This window comes from Mustela nigripes, chromosome 5 (genome assembly GCF_022355385.1).
Source record: "Mustela nigripes isolate SB6536 chromosome 5, MUSNIG.SB6536, whole genome shotgun sequence".
NCBI lineage: Eukaryota > Metazoa > Chordata > Mammalia > Carnivora > Mustelidae > Mustela > Mustela nigripes.
The window spans coordinates 93,426,564-93,443,864 of record NC_081561.1 but is presented as its reverse complement, the minus strand read 5'-3'; the positions used below and the strand labels follow the sequence as shown (position 1 = coordinate 93,443,864).

General features: G+C 34.2%; 1 protein-coding gene across 5 annotated transcripts in view; it reads left to right on the top strand.

The window, feature by feature from the left end:
• The window catches only part of SHPRH (SNF2 histone linker PHD RING helicase), an 87,584-nt gene that overhangs the window by 11,894 nt on the left and 58,389 nt on the right, over positions 1-17,301 (top strand). For all 5 annotated transcript variants that reach the window (XM_059400890.1, XM_059400891.1, XM_059400892.1 and 2 more), the window contains exons 4-11: positions 69-287; positions 3,091-3,169; positions 3,837-3,987; positions 5,033-5,141; positions 5,792-6,048; positions 8,087-8,740; positions 12,301-12,552; positions 13,385-13,463. In XM_059400890.1, coding sequence (XP_059256873.1) covers positions 69-287; positions 3,091-3,169; positions 3,837-3,987; positions 5,033-5,141; positions 5,792-6,048; positions 8,087-8,740; positions 12,301-12,552; positions 13,385-13,463 — 1,800 coding nt within the window. The remainder of the gene's footprint in view (positions 1-68; positions 288-3,090; positions 3,170-3,836; positions 3,988-5,032; positions 5,142-5,791; positions 6,049-8,086; positions 8,741-12,300; positions 12,553-13,384; positions 13,464-17,301) is intronic.

Sequence of the window (17,301 nt, the reverse complement as noted above, 5' to 3'; positions counted from 1 at the left end):
TAAGAATTGCTTATAGTTATAAAAGGTGGATTGGGTTGTTTTGAGTACATTTGTTGTTGGATGTACAGATGTGTTGGAAGAGGATGAGGATGATTCAGAGAGTGAGCCAGAAGGACAGGATATTGATGAGCTCTATCAGTTTGTGAAGCAAATACATCAGCAAGAAGCACAGTCCATCCAAGTGGATGTCCAGCATCCTGCATTGATTCCTGTGTTGAGACCATACCAGAGAGAGGCTGTCAATTGGATGCTACGACAAGAGCGTTTCAGAAGCCCTCCTACTAGTGGCAAGTATAAGATACTTAAAGAAAGGCAGATTGATCAGAGGGATTATATAAGAGATAATTAGGATGGGGGACATTGTTAAACAAATCATACTGAAAAATTAGAGTAGAATAGGTTTTACTATGAACAAAATGATAGTCTAAGAAATTCTTTAAAATTGAATCTAGAGAAATTCTATAACTGTTTGAACTAATTTTTCTTGCCCAAATAAGGGATGTCTTGATTGGAATTTTTAAAAATTCATTTTTTACATGCCTTTCCATCTAAGAATTGCTTTTGGAACCTGATCAGATGTGAATCTCTTTTCATTTTGTTTTTAATTTTTATCTATTTTTTAAATTTCTTTTCAGTGTTCCAGAATTCATTGTTTATGCACCACACCCAGTGCTCCATGCAATACGGGCCCTCCACAGTACCTACCACCAGGCTCACCCAACCTCCCACTCCTGTCCCCTCCAAAACCCTCAGTTCCTCAGATTCCATAGCCTCTTATGGTTCGCCTCCCCCAGATGGGAATCTTCCTAATCATCTGCTAGAGGCTTCACAATGATGATGAATCTTAGCAACAGAAAGCAAATTTACAAAAGTGGGATTCTAATGTGTGACTGATTCTCCTAGCTTTGCATTTATTTTCTTTGCTCCATAAAATAAATAATAAAAAAGAATGTTATCTATTAAGAGATTTCATAAAAGGAAATTTATGGGCATCACTTATGCCACTTCTTTATCATTATCTTTAAAGAGATATGCATGAGGTGGGATTTTTGTGATTCTAGGAAGTGAAATATTAACTATTTCACTCCGTATAGATTTATTTTAATGGTGGATAGCTCTTACTTATTTCTCCTGTAGGTTCCAGTTTGTACATTTTTATCCAACAAAATTCTTTTTTAAAAATTTTTTTATTTTTAAATATCTGTTTATAGCCAACATTATTTCTTCCCACTCCCCCTCATCCCTTATTAGAAATTATTTTGAAATAATAATTTCACATAGCATATCATTTAATCTAATAATATTTCAGTTTATTAAAGAAAGGATTCCTTTAAACAGATACAAAGTATATGTGTGTGTGTGTGTGTGTGTGTGTATATATATATATATATATATATATATTATAATGGAAAGGGTTCCTTTCAACAGATGAATCTTATAATAGCTTTTTAAACCCAGTAATTCCTTTAAATTGCCAAATCTCTCCCCTCTCTATCATCTTTTCTCCTCCCCTTTTTATTTCTTTATTTCTCTTTCTAACAATTGAGTCAAATCTGAAACCAGTAGCATTCATGCATTGGAATTAGTTGTTGTCTCTTAAATTTGTGTAATCCATAGATTTTTGTCTCCTCACATTCTGTCTTTTCTCTTAATTTATCCATTGAAGCAACTGTTAGCTATGTAGTCTCCCACAGACTGAACTATTTTTTTCTCCAAAGTGCAATAATGTTTCTTTAAGTAATTTTATCAAATTATAACTTAATAAAATGCACAGATCTTTAGGGCACAGTTTGATAAATTTGCACAAGTCTGTGTATCTGTGTCACCAGTGACCCAATTAAGACATAGAACCAGATTTTCTCAGAAGGCACTAGCCACCCATGGCTCTTGAAACTTGAAGTGGCTTCCAAATTACGTGTTGTAAGTTTAAAATATATGCCAGATTTCAGATAGGACAAAAAAAGGATGCCAAATATCTCATTAATAATTTTTATATTGATTACATATTGAAATGATAAGATATTGGTTGTATTATGCTAAATAAAATTGTTAAAATTGATTTTACTTATTTCTTTTATATCTTTTGTGCATGCTGACATGAAATATTTCCATCACCCCAGAAAGTTCCCTCATGGCCCAGTCAGTTCTACTTCAGCCCCTTAGGAGGCAACTGCTGCCACCATAAATTAGGTTTCCCTCTTTTTGAAATGATAAACAGAATGGCAAAGTATGGACACTTGAGGCTGAAGGGAAGTTGGCCTCTTTCAACATAATATTTTTGAGATTTAACCATGCTGCATGTACCAGTAATCCATTCTTTTTTCTCCATAGAACAGATTTTCTTGATTAAATCCCATGTATCATTTAATATTTATATTCCCTGTGGCTCCCATAAATTGAAGTTTTTATCTTTTAATGTTTTCATTTTATAAACCCTGTACATCTGTATTCCTATTTCATCTATCAATCCGTAAAGAAGACAACAAAAAATTACTTGCCTTTTCACTGGTGGGTAGAGATGTAATTCCTAATTTGTCAGTTGATTTAAACAACTTAAATTTTTAAGGGAAAGGATAGTGAAAGATTTTGATTGAAATACACACAGTACTTCAGTGTTTTAGGATACTTTTTCCCCACTTAAGCAATAAGCCTTTCCTCCTACTCTCAGACCCATGTAAAAGGTTGGGTCTGATTTAGGTTAATGTATTAGCCCACTAGCCTATGTCTATTGAGTTATTTAAAAACTTTAGGCAACTTCCTGAAGGATTTATAAAGGATAAGCTACTCTCCTTTATTAGGTAGGAGCTGGTTACACGTACTAGTTTTCTTTTCCTATTAAACCTCTGTGATTTGCTGTATTTTGTTTTTCTATCTTAACACTTGTTTATGTAGAAAATATTGGTGTCCCAAGCAAAGAAGAGAATAAACACAAGAATAAGATCTTCAGAAAAGAGTGAGATCCTAACCTTTTCCCATGTGTATGTGGCTTCCCAGGGTATCCTGACTGCTAACTTACTTGTATTTTAATGTGATTGTCTGCAGAAGGGAAGACAAACAGTAACTTACTCTTACGGTTCTATTTTTCTTTAGAAAATGCCCTGCACTTCTTATGGCGTGAGATTGTTACATCTGAAGGTTTGAAACTCTACTATAATCCATATACAGGCTGGTAAGACAAACTTCATGAGCTTGGTATTAGAAATAAATATTATGAAAAGCTGTATGAGATTGGGAGCATATGTCTACCAGTAACTTGAACCTTTGACAAACACCTGAAGAAGAAATACTAAGTTAAAGTTTTGTTAGACTTCATATTTTTACCATTTTTATAGGTAGGACAAACAAGAAATTAATAATGCCTGTCATTTTTCAGTAAATGGAATACAATATAATAGACTTAAGATGCTTAGTTATTGACGTTTAAAGAAATTATAATCTTAATGTTATGGACCAATTTTTACATTTTCATTAAATATGTTAATTTCTATTATAAAAGTCTTAGGAGTCACTAAATATAATAATATATTGGGTGAATCTGCAGTTATGGTCCTCCTAACTTTATTCACAGACACAAAAGAATGCAGATATGCTTCCTGTTATTTATAGAAGAGAAAAACATGATAGGCATTTACCAGTACCACTCTGCACACTTAGTTATCAGCTCTGGCCATTTTTTATCACAGTTCTTTATTCAGGACCTAGGGTTTCAAATTGTTTCACCCTAAAATGTAGTTTTTAAAAACTTGGGCTTTTATGGATTTCTTCCAGGTTTTTTTAGGAATAGTATAATTTTTACTTGCATTCCTGTGATATGTTTTTCTTGTTTTTTCCTTTAGCATCATCCGTGATTACCCAAATGCTGGGCCACAGTTGCTTGGTGGCATCTTAGCAGATGAGATGGGTCTTGGAAAGACAGTGGAGGTTTTGGCTCTGATTCTGACACATACTCGACAGGATGTCAAACAAGATGCTCTCACTCTTCCCGAGGTAGGAGGAATACCATAGGGCTGAGAAAGCAGGGGACATATGTTCTCAAAAAGCATCATATGGCCAACATTTGCTTGGCACTTAAGCCAACACTCCGTTTACTCATAGGCCAATGATTTTTATAAGTTATTAGTTAACTTCAAGTGGGCACAGAGAATAGGATGTTTGTGACCTGGCAGGGTTTTTTAAGTGAGGTTGGACAGGTAGGAAGGGGTTGTGCTGTCACTCACTGAGCTTCCTTCTAGTTGGCAGGGAAGCGTTTAGGGGAAGGACTGTTACTTCAGTACTGCAAGCCTCCACATTACCATTAAATATTTTTGAGTGATTTTTTTTTAATTGCACAAACCACAGATCTATAAATCATAGAATCTAATAATTAGTAATTAGATTGTTAAATGAATCAAACTCCAAGTTCTTGTTCCAAAATGTGTAATTTTGTTTAAAAGCACAAATTTTAGAGTTTATGGAGGGGGGGGGGACAACTCCACTAAGGCAGATGCAGCTCATAGCTCATAATTTCCAATAACCAAATCTAAAATCAACATACTAGTTAAGGGGATAATTGATTACCTGTAGGGCCCACTGGGCTCACAACTTTAGTGATAATGTGATCTTCTGATAGGGTCAGGTTTGCAGAGTTAACCTTGTAGATTTGAGTACAGAATATAAAATACCTATTTCATTGTGAAAATAAAAAAAAAAGATTTGGAATATGTAACTGGAATATATAACAGTTAACTGTCGGTAACTTCTATATTAATTCCATATTTAAACAAGCCTTGAAAAGTTAATTTAGGTAATTTAAGGTAATTAAACATTTAGGTAATTTAAGATAATATGTACAATTTTAAAAAGTGATGGCTAGCAGTAAACTTCTGAGATAAAAAATAAAGTTTGTATGTATGAATAGCATTTTAGCTTTTTCTTTTCATCATTTTTTACAACTCTATTGCATCTCCTTAATAGAAGGAGGGTTAATTTTAATAAGCAACTCCAGTTACTGAAAGGAAAACACTGTGTGACTACTGAATGTTGTTTATATCAGGGAAAAGTGGTGAATTATTTCATTCCATCACATTATTCTGGAGGAAAAGTAAAAAACACAGAAAGCCAGAATATGGAATTTGAACCAAAAGAAAAAGTTCAGTGCCCACGTAAGTATGAAATCTCTTTTAAAAAAAATGTTTTTACAGTCATCTTTGTTATAGTTCTTGCATTCCTTATATGGAGCTATCTTGTAATTGTTATGATTATTATAATTGTTATAATTGTTTACATAGTTGTTCATACTTTGTATAAATGGAGTCAGTTACAAGTCATGTTATCTTAACAAAAGTAAAAATTTAGTCTTTCACTTGATTGCTTCGTTCTTTTTTAGTCTAGATATTTCTTGTTCAGTTTTTTATTTTTGAATTTCTTTATCTTACAGTTTAAACCAAGCTTTGTTTATTTTCAGGCATAGTTACTTCAAATTCTGCTAGTAGATGAGTGTCTCCCTTACTCGTGGTAGCATATACATAGGTAATTGTGAGAGGTTTTTTAAAATACAATTTTAAATGATGGTTGCTTTGTCAGATTAACAAAATAATGAGTAATTTTTCCTTAAGTTCTTTCCATTACAGTAATTTGTTAATGAGATAAGTTTTCATTACATATTCTTCAAAATGGTGGTATGCAGACAACATATCTTCAGTAAATCTGTTTTATTTTTTCTTAAGTTCTTAATGCATATTAAGATTAATTGCATTCTATTTTTTTTAATTTTAATTATTTTGACTGAGTTAGCATATCCTTTTGCATGTAGCTACACGTGTGATGATCCTGACAGCTGTGAAAGAAATGAATGGAAAGAAAGGAGTTTCCATCCTTTCCATCTATAAGTATGTCAGTTCTATATATAGATACGATGTTCAGCGGAACAGGAGTCTTCTGAAACGGATGCTGAAATGTTTAATTTTTGAAGGTCTTGTGAAACAGATCAAAGGCCATGGTTTTTCTGGAACTTTTACATTGGGGAAGAATTACAAGGAAGAGGATATATGTGATAAAACAAAAAAACAGGTAACAGAATATTTGTTTAGTTGCCATATGTGTTGCCTTATGGAAAGCATTGACAGATCCCACTTGATACCGAGGCTCTTAGAGACTGAGGGTAAAAAACAAACCAAGAAAATCACATATGGCTGTGACTTACTTTTTTACTTCCTGAATATACATGTCATCAGAGTAGAAACATTATTTTGTTTACTAAACCCAGAGAAGAATGCTTGGCACATAGCAAATATACTCAATAAGTATTTACAGAGTGAATTGTATTAGTAGGTTAAGCATATATAAAGTTTAAAATAACTCTTAAAAATATATTTTTTAAAAAGGAAGAAATAAATAAGTAAAACAACTCTATATTCATTATGCTGTTGTCAGCAGTTCAAAAAAAATCTGTTCTATAGTTTCTTTTGTTTTTTAGGATTTTACTTATTTGTCAGAGAGAGAGTGTACAAGCAGAGGGACCAGCAGGCAGAGGGAGAAGCAAACTCCCCACTGAGCAAGGAGCCTGACATGGAGCTCAGTCCCAGGACCCTGGGATCATGATGTGAGCTGAAGACAGATGCTTAACCAACCACCTGAGCCACCCAGGCATTGTTCTATAGTATTAGATATCTTACATGTGCTTAGCTCTTCATATACATTTTCAGTTTCTTATATAAATTCTCATTTTTCCCATGGCATCATCATATGAAATTTTGATATTTTGTTTAAAAACTGCTATTTTGGGGGCTATTAATTTCAAATTTGCTTTTTAAAAAAATTAGTTACATAGCTATGCATACATAAATCAGGTAAAGGAGGCACTTGACTGGCTCTGTTAGAACAGTATGCAGCTCTTGATCTCAGGGTCATAAGTGCAAGCCCCAAATTGGGTATAGAGATTACCATAAATAAATAAACTGACTACCTTTAAAAAAATAAATAGGGGTGCCAGGGTGGCTCAGTTGGTTAAGCATCTGCCTTTGGCTCGGGTCATAATCTCAGGGTCCCAGGGTCGAGGCCTGCACCTGCATTAGGCTCCTTGCTTACCGGGGAGTCTGCTTCTCCCAACCCCTTTCCCTCTGTGGTCTCTCTTGCTCTCTCTCAAATAAATAAAATCTTTTTAAAAAGTAGATAAATAAATAATTTGGGTAAAAATTAATGACCGGTCAAAGTGTGGGACTATCAACTTGTCTACTGTGAAAGAAATGGCAGATTATAAAGTTCATTTTTTGGAATAGGGAGTCTCCCAGCATTTTCCCCAGCCAGGGTAGAAGGCTGCAATGAACATCTGTGCATCTAGTAATCCTTCTGTTACTAAAAAAGGGAAATCTTCCATTATTGTCATTCATTTTATTTTAAGTGTCCCAACTCCTCTGTTTGACCTCAGCTCTGACATCACTTCTAGGAAGCTGTTGCTGGCACCTACCACCCTGTCATAGCTCCTCTGTTATATACTCCTCTTCTTACACATTCCTGTACCGTTGTTTCACTTTTTATTGTTCTTCCATTTCCAACAGACCCCCTTGGAGACACGGAGCTAAATACTCATATTTCTGTCCCCAGCATCTAACACTATGCCTGGCACAAAATTGGTATCCAGTGAATAATTTCAGAAAAGGACACAGGTGGAAAGGACAAAGAAGGAATTTATTTGCTAATTGCAGTAACTAATTGATTAACTTTCATTTTCTTTAAATGCTGTATTTTAGTATTTCATATGTTTCTAATGGCCCTAGTTTGTATATTTATGTATTATAAACTATTAGTCTTTTATTGATTTAAGCAGACTATAAATTATAAGAGGTTAATGTCAAAATATTAGTAGCTCCCTATCTTTCTAATTCTTGTTCTCCTCATATTTTACTTAGACAGTAGTAGAGCCTTCCTTTTTAGACCTGCAGACTACAGGGGGCAGATTGAAAGCCACCAATCAGGAATGATTCACCCTTGGGAAAATGGTTGCAAAGAGTGACTGTTGGATTTTTATGGAAAACTCATAAGTGAGGTTGGGAATTTAATTTCAGAAATGTAATTATGTTGAAATAAATTAATTAAATATTTTTCATAGGCAGTAGGGAGTCCAAGGAAAATTCAGAAAGAATCCAGAAAATCAGGGAACAAAGACACAGATTCTGAATACTTACCATCAAACACATCTGATGATGATGATGATCCTTACTATTATTACTATAAGGCTCGGAAAAATCGTAGTAAATTCAGGAAAAAGACTGTTCCATCCACAAAAAAGGGAAAAGGTCAGCCTAACATCAGTCTCAGTTCACAAGATCAGTGTCCAGCTACCAGTGACTCTGGAATTACTGATGTTACCACATCTAAAAGTACATGTATCTTTGAAGGAAAGCAAGAACATGCAGCAGGAGACCAAGCTGAATCACCTGCTGATGGTGATATGCCACAGTCTACTGTGATAAGTCCCTGTAATTCCTCTGATTATCGCTTTGAGTGCATATGTGGTGAACTTGACCAAGTAGACCGTAAACCTCGTGTTCAGTGCCTGAAGTGCCACCTATGGCAACATGCAAAATGTGTGAATTATGAAGAGAAGAATTTGAAGATTAAACCTTTTTACTGCCCCCACTGCCTTGTTGCGATGGAGCCAGTATCAACAAGAGCAACTTTGATCATCTCGCCCAGTTCCATCTGTCATCAGTGGGTGGATGAAATCAACAGGCATGTGAGGTCATCATCTCTTCGAGTCTTGGTAAGGCAGTTTGGGTTCTTGAAAGTGATAGGAAAATGTGTTTTTGCTTCCTCGTGATAATTTTTATCATCTTTGTCACTTTGTTGTTTATCCCAAAAATTAATGAGATAATATGAAATCAGAACTTGAGGAGGAAATTAAGAATAAGAAACAAAACAGTAGATTCTGTATTCTTGTCTGACATCAGAAGTTCAGAAGTTAAAGCACTTTGAGTGAAAAGATGTGAAAGCTTTTGAAAAAGTTCATCATGTAAAGAAAAAAGACTTCATACATGCGTATCTATTCTTAGAAATGCAGCCTAAAGGCAGCATTGTGTAACAATAGCTACTTGTCTTATCTCCACCCCTTAGCTCCAGAATCTTCCTCTGAATCCTCAATTACCTCATCTGTAAAATAAGAATTTACTCATTCAACAAATATTTATTGAGCACCTGTAATATACTAGGAATTCTGCTAAGTTCTGAAAATAGTACCCCCTCACAGACTTATTGTGAAGGTTAAATGATATAATAAAGTGCTGGTACATAGTACATTATAGTTTATTAATGTTGGTATTTTTTTTTAATTAAAGTATAGTTGACATAAAATGTTACATTAATTTCAGGTATATAGCAGTGAATTGACAAATCTGTACATTATGCCACTGTGCTCACCATGATAAATGTGGTTACCATCTGTCACCATGCAATGTTAATACAGTATTATTGACTGTATTACCTATGCTGTACTTTTCATCCCTATGATTTATCTTATAACTAGAAATCTGTACTTCTTAATTCTCTTCACCTTTTTCAGCTACCCCCTCAATTCCCTCCACTCTGTCAACCACCAGTTTGTTCTCTATATTTATACTATTTTATATCTGTTTGTTCATTTGGTTTTTTAGGGTTCCACATACAAGTGAAATATCGGATTTATTTTTGTCTGACTTCCTTCCTTGAGGCTAATACCTCTAGGCCCATGTTGTCACAGGAGGCAAGATCTCATTCTTTTTTATAACTAATATTCCACTGTATACCACATCTTTTTTATCCATTCATCTGTCAGTAAACACTGGTTGCTTCCATAACTTGGCTGTTAATAGCGCTGCAGTAAACATGGGGGTGACTATGTCTTTGAATTAGCATTTTCATTTTCTTTGGGTAAATGGTGGAATTCCTGGATCAAATAGTATTTCTGTTTTAATTTGGGGGTACATTTCCATACTGTTTTCTACAATGGTTGCACCAATTTACATTCCTGTTAGCTGTCAGCTCTTACCTTTTTTGATACTAGTCATTCTGACTGGAGTGAGGTGATAATCTCATTATGGTTTGATTTGCATTTCTGTTTAGTGATGTTGAGCATCTTTTTATGTGTCTGTTGGCCATGTGTATGTCTTCTTTGGAGAAATGTCTGTTCAGATCCTATTCCTATTTTTTAAATCAGATTTTTTTTTTTTTTTTTTTTTTTGGCATTTAGCTACATAAGTTCTTGTATATTTTAGATATTAACTCCTTAATGGATATATCACTTGCAAATATCTTTTACATTCACTGGTTGCCTTTTTGTTTTGATGGTGTCCTTTGCCGTGCAAAAGGTTTTTATTTTGCTGCAGTCCAGTAGTTTACGTTTCTGTTTCCCTTGCCTGAGAAGATGTATCCATAAATACGTGGCCAAGGCCAACATCTAAGAGGTGACTGCCTATATTTACTTCTAGGAGTTTTATGGTTTCAGGTCTCACATTTAGGTTTTTATTCCATTTTTTTTCCATTTCCATTTATTAATTTTTATGTGGTGAAAGAAAGTGGTTCATTTTTATTCTTTTGCATGTAGCTGTCCAGTTTTCCCAGCACCATTTATTGAAGACACTGTCTTTTCTCCATCGTATATTCTTGCCTTTTTTTTGTTGTAGATTAACTAACCATGTAAGCATGGGTTTACTTCTGGGCTGTCTGTCCTGTTCCATTGATCTATGTGTCTCTTTTTGTGCTAATACCCTATTCTTGATCACTTCAACTTTGTAGTGTATCTTGAAATCTGGGATTATGATACCTCCAGCTCTGTTCTTTTGCAGATTGCTTTGGCTCTTCAAGGCCTTTTGTGGTTTCATACCAGTTTTAGGATTATTTGTTCTATTTGTTGTTCAGAACAAATACAGAATACCAACAGAAAAAAAATGCTTTTGGTAGTCTGATAGGGATTGCATTGAATCTGTGGATTGCTTTGGGTACAATGGACATTTTAACAATATTAATTTTTTTCAATCCACGGCCATGGTTTATCTTTCCATTTGTTTATTTCATCTTCAATTTCTGTCGCCAATGTCTTACTGTTTTCAGATACAGGTTTTTCACCTCCTTGGTTAAATTGATTATTAGATTTTTTTTCTTTTTGATATAATTGTAAATGGGACCATTTTCCTAATTTCTCTTTCTTTTACTTTTTTTTACTGTATAAAATAGATAAATTAGTAGAATAGATTTCTGTATATTAATTTTGTATCCTGCAACCTTACTGAATTCACTAATTAGTTCTGATAGTTTTTAGGTGGAATCTTTAGGGTTTTCTGTATGTTCTGTTACATCATCTGATAATAGTGACAGTTATACTTCTTTCTTACCAACTTGGACCAGTTTGGGTACCTTTTATTTCTTTTTCTAATCTGATTGCTGCAGCTAGGACTTTCAATACTATGTTGAATAAAAGTGGTGAGAACAGATATCCTTCTCTTATTCTTGATCCTAGATGGAAAGCTTTTAGTTTTTCACCATTGAGTACAATGTTAGCTGTGGGTTTGTCATATGTGGCCTTTGCTATGTTAAGGTATATTCCCTCCAAACCTATTTTTGTTGAGTTATGTTAGTATTCTTCTCTCCCTTTCTTCTTCCTTCCTTCTTTCCACACAAATGTTATTTAAGATTTTCAATATTTGAGCTACTATCATAGACATGGAGAGAGAATACAGTAATAAGTAAAATACCATCTTTACCACTGATGAGCTCTGTGTTGTGGGATAAATAAATGTTGGTTTAAATCTAGGCTCTGCCAGTTTTGAGCAAGAAGCTTCATGTTTCTTATGTGTGGGATGGGAATAATAATTACTAACAAGATTGTTATTGAAGCTAAGAGATAAAGCTCAGCTTAGTGTCTGCAACATAAAAGGCATTCACTAAATCATAGCCCTTACTGTTCTACTTCATATCTTTGTGCTTTTGTACCTACCTACCTACCTACCTACCTAGACGGCCTTTTCCCCTTGCTCCACCAGGGAGAACTAAATGTTCTTCAAGATCCACCTCAAATTTTCACTCCTCTCTGAATTTACCTTCTCAGTTCCAACATTGGTCTTTCTCCTTTGCTACCATTTTTACTTCTGTTATATTTCCTTTCACATTGCTTATGTCATTGGTCTTTCGCCCTAAAATGTATTTTTGTCTAGGCTGTGTGGAATGTATCTCACAGCATGTTTGGTTCTAAACAAATAGAAAGGACTTGGTAAGGATTTAAAGAATGAATATTTTAGTTATCTTTTGATAAACCTTTGTGCAATAATTTTGTCTGTGCTGATTATTGCCTAGGTATACCAAGGAGTGAAGAAAGACGGTTTTTTACAACCTCATTTTTTGGCTGAACAGGATATAGTTATCATTACCTACGATGTCCTTCGTTCAGAACTAAACTATGTAGATATCCCACACAGCAACAGTGAGGATGGGCGTCGCCTGCGGAACCAGAAGCGCTATATGGCCATTCCCAGCCCCCTTGTAGCTGTGGAGTGGTGGAGGATCTGCCTTGATGAAGCCCAGATGGTTGAATGCCCTGCTGTAAAAGTGAGAATTTCTGCAAAATCTTTTGAGCACTGGGGAAGAGAAAAGGGGAAAGAGATTGGGGAAGCTCTCCTTAAAACATTTAATAATTTAAGTGTAATTGACCCACAGTATTGATATTGGCCAAAAGTTTCCTGTTACACACAATACATTTGCTTTTCTTTTGTGCCATGAACTACATAGCCCTTAGGAATTATTTTGGTACCATGTGAATTATTGCTCTGTTTACAATGCCTATGCGTATTTGAATAAGATGGCAGTTTTTGTATGGTGCAGATGAAATTAAACCTGTTTGGGGACTTTTATAAGCCATTTCTGCTAAGTGGAAATCTCATCATGTAGGCTCTGATAGGTTTGGGCCAAAGTTCAGCAGTTTTTTATCGGAGAGAGCATATCAGAGCAGATTATGCTACTTTAGGTGGAGTATTGATTCAGCCTTTGTTCATCATATATCCTTATTACATCTTCTTTGGCCAGTTTGTAACCTAAATTCAATTTGTGAATCTCATCTATTAATATATTAGTTCACATATGAGGGATGGGGCGGTTTAAGGGATATATCAGTCATTCAGGGAACTTTTTCATTTTACATGAACTTGAACTACCCTTCCTCTTTTGAGAGGGCACATGGGAGCCTGCTACTAATGAGAGCCACTGTGCTAGAAGATGACCCAATGATTTTTGACATTCAAATTTGTGTGTGATAACTGTTGAATAAGAGTGGATATGTCTGACCTGAAGCATGGCTTTTCGTGGGCTGTTTTCAGGAGTAAACATATTCCTAATTTGCCCTGTCCTTTTTTTTTCTTTTTCTTTCATATTTCTCTCTTGTTAGGCAGCAGAAATGGCTCAGCGCTTGAGTGGGATTAATCGCTGGTGCATCAGTGGCACTCCAGTGCAGAGAGGACTAGAGGGTAATGTGTGCTTTCCTCACATTTTGCATGTATTTAAAAAGCTTGCTTTTCTTCAGAACAAGTATGTTTAACCTTTGTTGAAATCCTTACTTAAGTGATTATACATATATTTGTATTTCACTCCTAGTGGTTTCAAGCATTTGTCTTTGAAATGTAATTAAGTGGTTTTTGTTTTTATTTATGAGGACAGATACACAGTGAGTAGTCCCGTGGTCCTAAGTTGAACAGTCATTGTGCCCTCCTCAGCAGTGTAGATGCAGGTCTCAACTGAACTCAGAGTTCCAAAATGGTACATATAAAACAGAAAGAACCTAAGAAAAAAGAGAGGAGAGGGAAGAGGAATTAATTTCAGTTGGCTGTATCTATAAAAATAAGGATCATAATTTTCATTGGCTGACCCATAAATAGTGGGATCACAATTTTATTAATTGTAGAAGTTACAAAGTATTCATAGCCCTTTTTTTAAATTTTTTTTTTAAAGATTTTATTTATTTACTTGACAGACAGAGATCACAAATAGGCAGAGGGGCAGGCAGAGAGGAGGAAACAGACTCCCTGCCAAGCAGAGAGCCAGACGTGGACTCGATCCCAGGACCCTGGGATCATGACCTGAGCCGAAGGCAGAGACTTAACCCACTGAGCCACCCAGGCACCCCTATTCATAGCTTTATAAAATACCACTCCATATGCTTATACCATCATTCCTTCAGCTGTTCCTCTTGGACATTTAGATTGTGTCAAGCTCTCCCCCACTCCCACACACACATTTTAACTCATGCTTCTGCATTCCTCTCACCTATATAGCTTATTCTTCTATAGAACAGATACTGCATTTTTACAAGTTTTTTTCAAGTTGTGAATATTTTTTTAAAATATTTTATTTATTTATTTGACAGACAGAGATCACAAGCAAGCAGAGAGGCCGGCGCGGGGGGCGGGGGAAGCAGGCTCTCTGCTGAGTAGAAAGCCCAATGCGGGGCTTGATCCCAGGGCCCTGGGATCATGACCTGAGCAGAGGCTTTAACCCACTAAGTCACCCAGGCACCCTCAAGTTGTGAATATTTAAAACTAAAAGTTTTGCTAAATGTTTTACATAATAAATTTTCAGAAAAGTTGTCATTAAAATATAATTATAAAATGTAGATATTCTTGAAGTTCTGTGACAGATGTTCATCCTTAAAGCTTATCTTTCTATATAAAAAAAATTCTTTCTGGAAATTCAGGTTTTTATACATTGTTTTCAACAGCATAACTTGCCACTTTTTAAAAATAAAAATATCAGCATTCATTACTGTCATCTGAAAAACAATTACTTTTTGATGATTAATTTTAGGAGCAAAGTGTTTTCTAGGAAGGCTATAAGTATGTATTTAAATATGTGTATAATTTTAAATTATTATAATTTATAATATATATTAATTACTATATATTATAAATTATATAAATTTGTATAATTGTAAATATAAATTAAATGTATAATTTTATTAAATTACATTAAGATACCTATTTGTACAAGAATATCAGGCTAACTATATTTTAATTATATTATAAATTATAATATAAATGTGTATAATTATAAATGTAAGTTAAATATTTGTATAATTTTAGTAAATTACATTAAGATACCCATTTGTACAAGAATATCAGGCTAACTAAAAGGCCAAATTTAGTGGTCTGCTATTACATTTGGAAATTGCCCAAATTATAGATGTTTAGTTGTTAATAAGATCTCATTAGACTCAAAAGTTAGCTGAGAGGATACAAGAAAATGAAAATGAGTATCAGGTTTACATTTTTTAAATTTTAACATTGAAAGAATATGGACAATGATTCCTCAGTTTCCTGGGTAGGTTTTTTGGATATGTAAGGTTTGGTAGATGTGTAAGCACTTACATGATTTAACAAATTCTTGAGTGTATTTTTTAATTCCACTATAGTATTCATCTATATATGAAATATATCTATATATAGTTCAACTATATAATTCATCTAGTGTTACATTAATTTTAGGTTTACAGTATAGTGATTCAGCAATTATATGTATACATTACTCAGTGGTCACCATGGTAAGTGTACACTTAATCCCCTTCACCATTTCACCCACCCACCCCCACCTCCCTTCTGGTAACGATCAGTTTGTTTTCGGTATTTAAGAGTCTGTTTTATTGTTTGTCTTTTTTTTTTTTTTTTCATTTGTTTTGTTTCTTAAATTCCACATATGAGTGAAATCTTTAAGTATTTATCTTTTTCTGACTGACTCATTTCACTTAGCATTATATACTCTCTAGGTCCATTCATGTTGTTGCATAGGGCAAGATTGCATTCCTTTTTTATGGCTGAGTAATATTCATATATATATATACACATATACATGTGTGTGTATATATATATAATACATATATACACCACACATCTTTATCCATTCACCTATTGATGGACACTTTCACAATTTGGCTGTTGTAAATAAGGCTGCAATAAATATAGGGATACATACATCTTTTTGAATTAATGTTTTTGTTTTCTTTGGGTAACTACCCAATAGTGGAATTACTGGATCCTATGAGAATTCTATATTTCATTTTTTTTTTGAGGAACTTCCATACTGTTTTCCACAGTGGCTATACCAGTTTTCATTCCCACCAAGACTTTCTTTTTCTCTGCATCCTCACCAACATTGGTTGTTTCTTGTGTTTTTGATTTTAGCTATTCTGACTGGTTTGAGATGCTCTCTCTTTGTGGTTTTGATTTGCATTTCCCTGATAATAAGTGATGTTGAGCATTTTTTCATGTGTCTGTTAGCCATCTATATGTCTTCTTTGGAGAAATGTCTGTACAGCTTTATTGAGGTATAAATGACATATAATAAAACTGTAAATATTTAAAATATAAAATTTGTGAGCTTTTGACATACATATATATCCGTGAATCTATTTACACAGTTACGATGATCAGCCCCAAAAGTTTCCTCAAGCCCAAACTACTTGAAAAAGAGCTTTTCTAAACTTTCTGGAAGTATAGTTCATCCTTCATCTTTGCTTCCATAATTCCCTGATGTCTAACACTATGATTCTTCATTGTATCTCTTCTTTTTGTAGTTGTTGTAGAAATCTTAGCCTGCCAGGACTTACTATGTTGCAGTTGGAAGTGGTAGTATCATTTGTTTTTTTTTTCTTTTTGTTTTGATTTTAGAACAGGGTTTCTCAATCTTGGCTCTGTTGACATTTGGGACTAGGTATTTTTTTTGTTGTTGGGACGGGTGTTATGCATCTTAAAATATTTGGCTTCCACCCACTAGATGGCAGTAACACTTCTGCAGTTCTGACGCGTACAAATATATTTTGGACCTTGCCAGATAATCCCTTCAGGGCAAAATTGTACCACTCTGCAACAACCAGGTTGACTACATATTGAATTTTATATCCATCAAGAAGTTAGATAAACATTCACATTTTTGTTTTCCCTAATTTGTAAGTAAGATGTTTTAAGATTAATTATAATGAAGTATACAAAAAGTAGAGCACAGTACCTGCCAGATACTAAATATTCAATGAATAGTAGCTGCTTTCAGTGCTTTTTGTTTTTCTTATTATCCATTTATATATTCATGTATTCATTTTAGCTTCTTTGAGTACTTTGTGGTACATTTATTGGTTCATTTATTCTTTGTGAAGTATAATAGCAAAAAAAACAGACAAGGTCCCTGACCTTCTTGAGCTTACAGCTTAAAGGGAAGATATATTTGTTAATTACTGAGACAAGTATAAGATTGCAGTCAAGATAACTTTAATGTATGAAATAAATATAGAATTCAAGCTATAATAGGCTCAGGAAAGATGTC